This window comes from Bos indicus, chromosome 3 (genome assembly GCF_029378745.1).
Source record: "Bos indicus isolate NIAB-ARS_2022 breed Sahiwal x Tharparkar chromosome 3, NIAB-ARS_B.indTharparkar_mat_pri_1.0, whole genome shotgun sequence".
NCBI classification, from domain to species: Eukaryota; Metazoa; Chordata; class Mammalia; order Artiodactyla; family Bovidae; genus Bos; species Bos indicus.
In genome coordinates, this window is record NC_091762.1 from 19,474,788 (window position 1) to 19,487,466 (window position 12,679).

The following is a 12,679-nucleotide window of genomic DNA, read 5'->3' on the forward strand; positions in this document are numbered from 1 at the left end:
CACCTGTACCCGACACGAGCTATTCCAAACTTTCCTGATCCAACTGTAGCAAAGCACCCAAATCCAAATTTCTGTTGATGAGCCTTCCAATGCAATACACGTTTCCACCTCCCCAAAGGTGTCCCTGTTGTTCTCTCCTCTGAGATTCCCTTCCCCTCCCTTGCCTCCTTGGAGAATTGCACTCAACCTTAAGGCTCTGCTCGAACAATCCTATGCCAGCACCCCTCTGTCATAGCCTGCTCCTGCACCCACTGCATCCTACATACCCTAACTGTAACACAGGCCCCATTCCTTCATAACTACTTATTTGCTCTTCTCCCCGATAAAATCATAAGCTCCTGAAGACTTGATGGCTTATTTAGCACGGTGCCTTGCTTAGAGTAGGCATGTCAAAGAATATGTGTTGCGTGAATTCCAGGTAATGTCATCTGGGATCTTCCCAATTCCTTTTCTTTTGAGAACATTAGACTCCTCAGTTTAGAGAAGCGGTATAGAACACTGGAAAAAAGCAGACATGAAAAGGGGGGAAACAAGAAAAAAAATGAGCAAAGACCAAGAAAGGCAACACTAAGAAAAACTACAGGGACTACTCTTGTGGTCTAATGGTTAAGAATCAGCCTGCCAATGCAGAAGACATGGGTTCAATCCCTAGTCCGGGAAGATTCCACATGTTGCAGAGCAACTTAGCCCGTGCACCACAACTACTGAGCCCGTGCTCTAGAGCCCACGAACCACAACTCCTGAAGCCTGTGTACGGCAACTACTGAGCCCAGGCACCCAAGAGCCTGTGCTCTGCCACAGGAGAAGCCACTGCAAGGAGAAGCCATGCACACAACCGAAGAGTAGCCCCTGCTTGCCGCAACTAGAGAAAGCCCACAGGCAGCAATGAAGACCCGGCACAGCCAATAAAGGAATGAATGAATGAATGAATGAATTTAAAACAGAAATACAAATGGCTAAAAAACATATAAAAGATGCCCAACATTACCAGTAATAAAGGAAATGCAAAAATTAAAATAATAATGAGTTATCATTTGGGGGAATTTCATTAAATTTTGATTTGAAAAGTGTCAGATAAGACACGTAGAAGTACGCTCACGGCAGCACTGCTTGCAGTGGGAAAACACTGGGAACAACCCGAATGGTGCACTGACAAGGAAACGGGTGAATAAACTCTGTCACAGTAATACAATGAACCAGTATATTCAGCTGTGAAAATAAATGAACTACAGCTACATGCATCGACATGAAAGAATCTCAAAATTAATATTATGCAAAAAAGTAAGCAGTAGAATACAGATGACGCCATGTACACAAAGTTCAAAACACGTCAGACTAAGCAATACATTACTTGAGTATGTAGTAAAAGTATAATAAAAAACAAAAAAAATAAAAACACAAAATTCCAAAGTTCTGTGGAGGAAGCAGAAGGGTTATGATCCATAAGAGACCCCAGGGAGCTTCAAAGTATTGCTAATGTTCTGTTTCTTAAGGTGGCTGTTCAGTACACAGGTGACCATTTTATTTGCTATGTTTTAAAACTTCCCGTATAGGGACTTTTCTGGTGAACTAGTGATGAAGACTCTGTGCTTCCACTGCAGGGGCACGGGCATGGGTTCGATCCCTGGGCATCAGGGAATTAAAATCCCGCATGCCACATGGTGTGACAGGAAAAAAAAAACAACTTCCCATATACAAAGGTATCCTTCCTTGCTTTTCAGTAAAGTGAGTGAGTTACTTCATGTAAATCCTGCAGAAATATCATTTTTAGATCAAGTGAATGGCAAATTTTAAAGATACTGATAATACCTAGGATTGGTGAGGATGCAGGAAAAAAGACTAATTTCAAATGCGTATCATCAGAGATTACACAAGTATTTTTAGAAGTCAATTTGGCCAATATTAAGAGTGCATACTTTTTTAAACCCTTTGACTAATTCCACTTTTAGGAATATGCCCTATGAAAATCCATGCACATTTACCCAAAGATATATGTGTAAAAATGTTAACTGCAATCCTCTTAACAATACTTAAAGGCCTGGAAACAGCATAAGTAGTCTCGAGGGAGTGAATTAAGTATAGTAATATCCATGCTATGAGATACTACACTGCTGATAAGTAAACCTCTGCAAGTTGACAGGAAAAGACCTCCAAGATATATTAAGTGAGGGATTTCCCTGGTGGTCCAGTAGCTAAGAATCCACCTTGCAATGCAGAGGATGCAGGTTAGATCCCTGGTCGGGGTACTAAGATCCCATGCCGTGAAGCAACCAAGTCTGTACACTGCAACTATTGAAGCCCATGTGCTCTGGAGCCCAAGTGCCACAACTAGAAAGGCTGCATGCCACACACAGAGACTGCACGCGCTGCAATAGAGGGGCTGTGCACCAAAGATCCCACATGATGCAGTGAAGATCCCGCGCTACGACTAAGACCAGATGCAGCCACATAAATATTAAAAAGGTATATTAAGTGAAAAACGCAAGTCACAATTTAATTCATAAAATATGACCTCTTATTTATTTAAGTGCATATATATGTTCAGAGAATTAGTAATTGTCAGCTCCTAAATAAAGCGAATACTACGTGCTGAGCCCTACGGGTCCTGTTCTAAGTGCTTTATATGTATTAACTCATTTAATCCTCACAAGACAACTATATGCTAGGTATAAATCCCCATTTTACAGATGAGAAAACTGAGTCATATAAGTATCTTGCCCAAGGTCACATAATTAATAAGGAGAGGAGTCAGGATTCAAACCCAGGCCCTGTGATTCCAGAGTCTATACTCCTAACCACCATGCCACACTGGCATTTCTTGAAAGTAACCACAACAGAAAAGCACTGAACTCATACACACTAAGCTAGAAAAAGTCTACTCAGCAGTAAAGAATCTGCCTGCAACACAGGAGATTCGGGTTTGATCTCTGGGTTGGGAAGATCCCCTGGAGGAGGAAATGGCAACCGTCTCCAATATCCTTGCTTGAAAACTCCCATGGACAGAGGAACCTGGCAGGCCACAGTCCGTGGGGTCGCAAAGAGTTGGACACGACTGAACACACAGAAGAAGTCAGAGGAGTAAAGGGACTTTCAGGTCATATATCAATATTTCTACAGTGTTTGAAATGTCTGCAACAAAAATGCATTTGTGTGACATTCCTATATAAAATATATAAAAGAAAGAGACGGAAAGAAAAAGTACTAAACTTCGAGACAGAGGTGGGGTTTGAGTACAAATGGCACCTACTAATCCTTGAGCAAATCATTTTATCTCTCTGGGCAATTTCCCATCTGCAAAATAGGGGGTAATAATACCTACCTTGCCTGTACTGTAGGCAAGTAGGCAGTAGATATTTAGGAACAGTGTGAAAGCACTTTGCAAACCATAAATCACTTCCCAAAAGTCAGGCAGCATTGACTTTCCCAAGGAGCTCTAGGAAAACTTCAAGGGAGGGGAGTATGTGAAACCAACTGTCTAAAAGGAGCCTGTGAGGGCTTCCCTGGTGGCTCAATGGTAAAGAATCCGCCTGCCAATGCAGGAGACTCGGGTTCTACCCCTGGTCCAGGAAGATCCCACACGCCATGGAGCAACTAAGCCCGTGCACCTTCAATACATAAAAAAATAAAAGGAGCCTATGAATAAATCTAGGGTTCTTTCTGGCACTTCATCCTCCAGAACCAGACGATCCACTCTGTAAGGCCACAGACTTCACCCCATAACCCCAAACCATAGCCAAGGAGGAAAACCCAGGCCCCTCTCTATTTGGTGCCACTGGTTTCTGGGGCTGGAGGGACCCCAGGGCTGTGAGCGGGCTTCAGGGAGCTTTAGGAATACCCCAAAATATCTAGCAGGGGGGTCCCCTCTGGGGACTCTCTGAACTGCAAGATAGGAAGGGGAGCCATCTTCTCTAGGGAAAAAGGAACAGAGCTAATCACAAGGTAAGCAGCCTCTAACATCATAAACATTCCTGGGGAGAAGCCCAGCCACCTCTAAATTATAGGCAACCTCTCCACTCTGTTCAAACAAATCTCCAGCTGTGACTCACTCCTCAGAGCGGGGATGGGGTAAACACATAGCTAAGGGCTTAGAGATCAAGACGCTAAGGAACAGTGATAGGGAGATAAACAGGGAGGCCCCAGAGGTTCCCACACCTCAGGCTCACGTGAATAGTGGAAAGATCCATGGAAAAATATGTCTCCCCAGCTCCCACTCCCCAGGCTGCTATGAGGGCCATGAGGACTGAATGGCAGATGAGAGTCAAGGGCCTCTGAGTAAGATTGCCCCTCAGCTGAAAACCAGCATCCTTAATTTACCCGTACCCTAAAATACACTCCTCCACCATCTTGTCCCTTGATCCTGTTCCCTGTTTCCACTTGGAATGTCCGTGGTCTCTGAAGCAGCCACCTCAATTTTTCCCTTCTGAGAAATGGAAATAGCCAGCCTCTTGAAACAACGGTTCCCAAGAGGTCAGGTCGAGGAAAGCCCCAGAAAAGTCAAAGAGGCTAGGTGCAGTGATTGGGGGACCACTCTCTCTTGGCTGAGACTCCTAACCCACTGGGCTCACAGGTCTCACAGGGCACTCTTGGTCCTGCCTCTTGCAGGGCTCTCTCGGTCAGAGCTGGCCCTTTGTTGCATTCCTGCTCCTCCCCACAGAGTAACCAACAAAACAGGTGTTTGCTTTTTGTCTGGTTCCCTGCCCAAAGGCATGGGCTGGACAAGCTCTACGCAGAGAGCTAACCAAGGTGATTAGGAGGTGAAATGAGAAAAAGGGATTTAGGGTGGCACCCTAAATTGGGGCAGCTGTTCTCATTCTCTGGACCGCTGGCACAGCAAAACACAGGGGCCAGCAGTGAGAGGGAGGTGGGCTCCAGAACTCTCAACTCTGAGGAAGACACCCTTTTGCTTGGCCAATCTTCATTTAGGAAACCCACCTCGTGCCCAGCCAGCCTGGAATCCCCAGTTCCCGGGCACCCCTTCCCCTTCTCCAGTCTCTGATTACCTTGCTTTGTGATTTTTGCTTTCTTTGCCCCCAAGCCCTAGAAAACCATTTCCTTTTCCTTCCTCTCTATTTTCTTTTCCTCTTCCTGCCCCTGTTGGCCAGGCTTCAATCTGGGCCAAGCGTCTCCCCGGCACATACCTGTTCCCTCCACTAAACCTCCCCACCCCTAGGAGACAAAGGTATTTCACAAGACTGAATCGTGACCCAAAGAGGCACATACCATAATTATCAGCAGGCGAGGAAGCTTGTCCCACCTGCTCTGAGTACACATGTATGGAACCGAAACCATCTGGGTGCACACTCCACCCCACCACTCCCACCTGCGAGAAGTATGGGCAAACGCCGGCGCCCAATGCCTGGTGGCTCCATAAGCCTCCCCTCTCAAATCCTCCCACAGAGCCCAGCATTCCCCAAATTCCAGGCAGGCTTGGAGACATCATCAGCCGTAGTGCTCCTAAAGGTGAGAACCTGGCAACGAATGGGGGACACAGAATGATGTGGGGAGGAATTTACGGGCTGAGCTTGTGGCAGAGCTCATGAGTGAAAGGAACAGGCAGTCACAGAACTTGAGTGGTTCCTCTGCCCCAGAGTTTCTTTCCCCACCCAGGTGTCACAGAGCCAGGGCTGCCACCGGCTTAGAATTCATTCATTCCTTTGGAGTAAACGTCAATGGCTCCAGAAGAATCCTCTTTTAAAATGCAAATATTCTGACCCAGCAATTCCAAACCTAGGTATTTCTTGCCAAGAGATATTAAAACATAAGTCCACATAAAAACTTGTCAACAAATGTTCATAAGAGCATTATTCATAAAAAAAAGAAAAGAAGAAACAACCAACCCAGTAAGAAGCTATTGTGTCATACAGGGAACTCCACTCGATACTCTGTTATGGCCTATATAGGAAAAGATTCTAAAAAAGAGTGATTCTAAAAAATCGCTTATATATGTATAAGCGATTTGCTTTGCCATACACCTGAAACAAACACAGCACTGTAAATCAACTATACTCCAATTTCAAAACATTTTTTTTTAAAGAAACAACCCAAAAGCCCATTGACATTTATCCATGATGAACATGTCAAAATATTTTCGTACAATGTAATATTTATCATTCAGTCATAAAAAGGAATGAAATGCTGATTCACGTTGCAACATGGGTCAAAAACATGCTAACTAGAGGAAGCCAGTCACAAAGGATCACATATTATATGATTACATTTAGATAAAGTATCTAGAATAGGCAAATCATAGAGAAAGAAAGTAGACTGCTAGTTGGGGTCAGGGACTACTGGAGGAAAATGGGGAGTGATTGCTAATGGGTCAGGATTTCTTTATGGGGTGATGAAATATGTTCTGAAATCAGCTGTGTTGATGACTGTACAACTCTGTCATTACACTAAAACCCATTGAATTGTATATGGAATGAGTGATATGTATGGCATGTGAATTATACCTCAATAAAGCTATTATAAAAAGAAAATGAAAATGAGGCCTATAGTGAGCCTTCAGTAAATCAGAACTTTATGGAAAAAAAAAAAAAGTCTAAGTTAGGAAAGACTTGGCATTAAACTAATGCAGATTCTGAAGTCCTAAAGGAATGACACCAATTTCAGGGTAAAGACAAAGGTTCAGACTGCAGCTGATGTAAAATTTCAAATCCACTTAGATATTGAGAAAACCTCTCTAGCTAGACTGACCAATATAAAAAATGTAGAGAGGACTGGGTGCTGGTGGAGGGGAGTGTTAGTTGCTCAATCCTGGCCAACTGTCTGCAACCCCACAGACTATAGCCTCTGTCCATGGAATTCTCTAGGCAAGAATTGTGGAGTGGGTAGCCATTCCCTTCTCCAAGGGATCTTCCCAACCCAGGGACTGAACTTGGGTCTCCCACATTGCAGGCAGATTCTTTACCATCTGAGCCACCAGGGAAGTCCGGGGGTGGAGGTGGGGAGAAAATATTCTAAGGAAGGGTAACACTGATAGGATGCTTAAAGGGACCTTATCAGAGTCCAGAGCATCAGGGGACACCAGCTGCCTTGGCCATGATTTCGGAAAAAGGAGAAGGAGGAAAACAGCCCAGAACAGGATGCTAAAACGTGAACCCTGACTATCACTCTAAGACAGTCCCAGCTAAGTCGACACTAGACAAGCTTATTCAGGTCTTCACTCTGGGTCTATCTAGATGTCCTTTTTGACCCTCAAGATCCTCCACTGGCAGAGGAAAGGGGAAAGGAACAGGTAAGACCAGACATCAACATAATGAGAAGGAGCAAAACTTAACCAGACCAGAGTGTTCTTTCTCCATCCCTTGACCAGGGGGAGTTAAAACAGTCTCACTGTAAGTAACAAAGAGAAAATAATGACTAACATCTCAGCACTTACCATGCGCCAGGCATTGTACTTCATATTTCATATGCATTCTTCACAACCTTATGAAAACGATGTAATTATTATCCCCATTTTACAAATGAGGAAACTGAGACTAAAGAGATAAAATAGTCTATCAAAGTGATCTTGGGCAAAGCAAACACTGAAGCTCTGACTTAGTCCAATGGATCAGACTCCCAGAACCAGGCTCTTAACTGCAATGTTATGAATAGAACCACAATTTAGTCAAAAACTGTGATACAATTTCGTTGGGAAGAAGGGAGAAGGGAAAGGAAGCATGTAAGAGGTGCCATTATAAACCTTCCTATAATTCCTACAACAGGAAATCAACAATGTCTAAAACTGATAAATCATAAGCAAACTATTTAGAAACATGGCTATAAACACTAGACAGAACTAAGAGTTAAGAGTGCTAACTTCCACTTTGGGTGGTTTTGGGTGGCTGTTGTTTTAGTCGCTAAGTATAAGTCGTGTCTGACTCTTTGTGACCCCATGGACTATAGCCTGCCAGGCTCCTCTGTCCATGGGATTTCCCAGGCAAGAATACTGCAGTGGGTTGCCATTTCCTTCTCCAGGGGATCTTCTCTACCCAGGGATACAATCTGCATCTCCTGCCTCAGCAGGCAGATTTTTTACTGCTCAGCCAGCCTTAGGTAGGGAATTGCTCACTATTTTTTTTTAAAGGCCTTTGATATTACTAGATCTTTTTAAAATCATACACATACATTCCTTTGATTAAAAATGATTTAAAAAGGAAAAGAAAGACAATCAGAGATCATTTAAATTAAGTCTATTGCTGCTCTTGTTACCAATTTTCATCCTCCTCCACTGATAACAGCACTTGAGTTTTGTTTCAGAGAATCTCCCTCCTTTACTGGGTAATTTGGTGGGCCTGTTAATCAAGGAACCCCAAGCCCTGGCCAAGTGGGGAAGGGGCCAATGACACTTTCTCCCTGGAATCTTGAACAGAATGGCAAAAAGACCTAACACAGCTGGAAACAGTGCACCCAGAACTAGAAACCCTCCATTCTCTCCTTTCATTTACCCAGCCCCCAGGACTCCCTTGGTTTGGACTTTTTAAGCTTAAATTCTGTGAGCTGCCTATTTCCTTCTAATAAATTCCTCTTTTGCTTAAGTTAGTTGAAGCCACTCTCTGTTGTTTATAATAAGAGAACTTATTGGAAATGTCTTTTAAAAAATGAATATGAAGTTCATCTGTGCTTTTATTTGCCAGTACAATTTAGTACAGTGGCTTGCAAAGCTTTTTGGCCTTAAAAAACACATTTTACATCACAATCAAATAAATACACATACACATATGTAATATGTAAACAAAGATATAACTGAAACAAAAGTTTCACCAAAAATGTCTACCCTAACACTCTGAGCCTGTTAACTCTTATTTCTTATTTTAAGAAATAAGAAGTTTGTTGTTTTTTAGAGCAGTTTAAGGTTTGTAACAAAATTGACAGGAAGATATAGAAATTTCCCCCTCCCCACACACATGCATAGCCATTATCAGCATCATTCACCAGAATGGTACTTTTTAACCAAAGATGAACGTATATTGATACATCATAACCACCCAGGATCCACAGATCATCTTAAGATTCACTCTATGTCAAGTGAGTATGTTACACCTTCCATGGGTTTGGACAAATGTATAATGACATATATCCATCATTATACTATCAAAGTATTTTCACTGCCCTAAAAAACTTCTGTATTCTGTGTATTCATCTGCACTCTCCTCCCAAATTCCTGGCATCCATTGATCTTTTTATTGTCTCTATGGTTTTACCATTTCCAGAAGAGCATACAGTTGGAATTTCTTTTTTTTTTCCTGAAAAGAGAGGTTCAAAGCTTTTATAACTATAAGACCATTCATGGCTCACCCATGCACGGGCTAGACAGGCTGTAGGTAGCAAGCTCTTCCACTAAATACTGCAACTTTTCTTCCAATACTGAGCCCTGTCCCACTGTCCCTGCCCAGTGGAGGTGCAGGCGGACATGTGTAAGGTATTTATTCACAGGAAGGCCACAAGTTTTGCGCCTCTTGTTACAATGAACCCAGATCCCTGTTAGGGTGTGTTACAAATACAGGGGCCATTTCTTCAGGCCTCCTGCTCTGAGCACATCTATTTCTTTTTTAAGGCTGGTTCTGACCCATTAAGTTGATTTTTAGTGACTATGTGATTACGATCAGCAGTTGGAAAGCACTGGCTCCTTGTACCTACTGCAACTGCCTCCAACAATAAAAACAACCCAGAGAATGCAGCAGCCGTATTTCCAGTGACCATGTGTGGTGTACTGAGGCACATGGCCTGGTTGTTGGAGAAACACCAACACAGTCCCAGGGTCCTGACACTCAGCAGGACACACCAGAAAATTAAATTGTCTGCACTGCTGACAGCAAAAGAAACAACTTCTTCTTTCATTTATTCACTCACTCACTTTGCACATGCACTGAGCACTCATTCAACAATGTGAATATATGAGAGGTTCCTGGGGACTGTCCAGAGCCATAAATTCTGTCTTCAAGATGGCTCAGAGGAAAGGAATCCAGGACAAAGCCTGTCTCCTGACTGATTGATTGTTTACCATCTCCTCTTCCGTAAGAGCTCAGGAATGTCTCCAACACCAGATATGGGCAATAGTGATTTCATTCCCACCTTTGAAGTCAAATAACTTTCAAGTTCAGCCTGGTAAGAAGGAATAAAAGAGAATTTCTGTCTCTCTCTTGTTCTAGAGGCCTCTGATTAGCTTCAAACTAATCTACGGCTGGAGACTGTCTGAATTTCTTGCTATTTTCCAATCCACTCTTTCTGCCCCACCAGACGAGCAGCAAAACATCAAGGGATAGAGTGTCAATTCATTCTCAACACTGCCAATGCCTTAGATTTAAGACTTCTCTGAATCTCTTTTCTACAACAAGCAAAAACTCTAGTCATCCCTCTCCTTTATTTCCCTCATATCCTGTTCCTTGCCTCAGCCATTCCAAAACAATGAGCAAGCATGTGGAAAAGGACTTGGGTCTAACACAATAGAGGATGGATTTTTCTTCTCATCTCTTCTGTGTCCCAGAGCTGGGGGAGTGGCAAATAACAGAAGACAGGGATGGGGGTATTGGGGTTGGGCAGTAGCAATACTTGAATTGTAATGTGATAGACACTCACAGCCTGGACAGAAATGGAGAGGGGACTGTGAGCCGAATTAAGTGATCATCTATACCCTCAACTTGAAATATACTTTGAAAAGCCATAATCCAGGTGCAGATGGATTAGCTCTATCTCAAGAGCATGCTGAGACAGGAAGACAGAACGGAATCAGAGTGCAGTGGGGGAAAGGGAGGGATACAAACTCCCTATCACCTTAGCTCCCGTTTCATTCTCCTCCAGAATAGCTTGAAAACTGATGAAATAGCACACATTCATTCTGGGTTAGGTTTCCCAGCAGAGCCACAAGCTACCCTCCTCTGAGGGTACGAGGAAAAATCATACGGTCTGCTGTGGTGGGGAGGAGACCAAGGGAGTGAGGGGAGCTGGGCAGATCGCTTAGCACTGGAGCAGATGGGAAGGGGTCCTCGCTCCCCCACTCTCACTCCGTCTAGAAACTCGTGCAGGTCACTTCCCTCCCCTTCTCAGCCCAGGTTCTGGCATCCCTTCCATCTGCTTGCTCCGTGCTTGAAGACGGAAGCAAAACCAACCAAAAGTCCCAGGAAGCTATCGGCTGACCGATGGGAGGAGGGGAGCAGGAAAACCTGCATGGGGGAAAGAGCAGAAATCATAGCAGAGAGGTGACCCCAAGCAGACAGCCTCCTAGCAAAAGGTAAGAGTCCTTGGCCAATCTCCGCGTACTTGGAGTTCTACCACCCCACCCTCCAGTCCGAGCCCTAGAATTTCACTTTGTATCCTTTGTCTTGCTACTGCTCGCCCAAAGCACTACGAAGTTCTTTGAAGAGCCCCTGAAGTCACCAGAACCCACAGAAAGGCCTAATCCCCCTCGATAGGAACCGAAGTCCAAAAGACCACAGGGATCCCGTCCCTGGAGCTCATTCTCCTACGACACAACCTAACAGCCCATAGGACCCCTGAGCAGCGCGCACCGGCGACCAGCGCCGAGGCCCGGGCAGGAGCCGCAGTGTCCTCCCAAAGGGCAGGGAAGCCCCGTGTCCTCGAGCCTCAGAAGAGTCTTTATCCTGCTGACCCCACTACCCGCCGCAAAGTGGTAGAAGAAAGAGAAGCGCCGCGAGGAGCTGACCACACCGAGCGCGGCATCAGGTGATGTCAGCGAACTCCTCGCGGGGCACTGGAAATGAAGAATTCGAAAACGAGAATACCAAGCTAGGTAGGCAGCGCGAACGCTTTTACTTACCGCGGTCTGCCCCTCCGGGTGAACGTCCACCAAGGTACACCAGTTACGCGTCCCGTTCATCTTCTCCTGCGGGGGTCGCAGCACAAAGCCCAACCCTCAGCCCTGCAGTCCGGCTCCTACTAAACGGGCGCGCGCCGAACCGCCCCACCTTGTATTGTTGCGTCAGGGCGGGAGCAAGACAGGACACGCCCCTAAGACGCCATTGGCCAACGAGTGGGCGAAACTGTGCAATAGGCGTGGTCTAGATGTATCAGGACACGCCCATCTGAGCTCGCTCTGATTTACGTAGAGGTGGGGATTATGGCTTGGGAGCAATTTATTTGCTTAACTGAAGTTTTGCATAGCATTTTATGCCTATATGAAGAAATGGCAACCCACTGCAGTATTCTTGCCTGAAAAATCCCATGGACAGAGGAGCCTGATGGGTTACAGTCCAGAGTGTCGCAAAGAGTAGGACATGACTGAGCGACTAAGCACATATGCGTGTATGGGCTGTACCTCAAACATTAGTCTTGGCTTCACCTTTCAATTCCAAGACCAGTGTTTGTAAGATAGAATCACCCTGCCAGCCCCTAGCGGATGAGGAGTTGGGAAAGTCTTCCATTCTCCTGTTCCTACATATAGGCCAGCCTGTAGGGTTTGTGGAGCTGAGCAAACCTTACAGACTTCCAGGACCAGCTCACTCAGACTGGCCTAAGCCAGTCTGGCAAGTGCCCTTCCCTGGCAGGAAGCCCAGGCCAAAGTCAATGCCAGCTTGGCTATGGGTGGGGCTTGTTTGGCAGAAGCTATTATATCGAAGCTGCCCTTATATAGAAGGGAGAGGCGGGACACATTGCCTTAAAAGGAATTTGTATTCTTGGGAAGGGATAAATCTCAATTTTTCCAGTGGCATTTGCTCCCTAAGCCCAGGTTAGCATC

At 44.9% G+C, this 12,679-nt stretch overlaps 1 protein-coding gene and 1 non-coding gene across 7 annotated transcripts in view; both read right to left on the reverse strand.

The window, feature by feature from the left end:
* Positions 1 to 11,908, reverse strand: part of TUFT1 (tuftelin 1) — a 51,105-nt gene extending 39,197 nt beyond the window's left edge. For all 6 annotated transcript variants that reach the window (XM_070785684.1, XM_019955517.2, XM_070785683.1 and 3 more), the window contains exon 1: positions 11,762 to 11,908. In XM_070785684.1, the coding sequence (XP_070641785.1) occupies positions 11,762 to 11,821 (60 nt within the window). In that variant the 5' untranslated portion in view covers positions 11,822 to 11,908. The remainder of the gene's footprint in view (positions 1 to 11,761) is intronic.
* LOC139182398 (small nucleolar RNA SNORA11) lies at positions 9,398 to 9,528 on the reverse strand. Its single transcript, XR_011566062.1, has one exon. It is a non-coding gene; the product is annotated as a small nucleolar RNA SNORA11 (small nucleolar RNA).
* Positions 11,909 to 12,679: the final 771 nt, after the last annotated feature.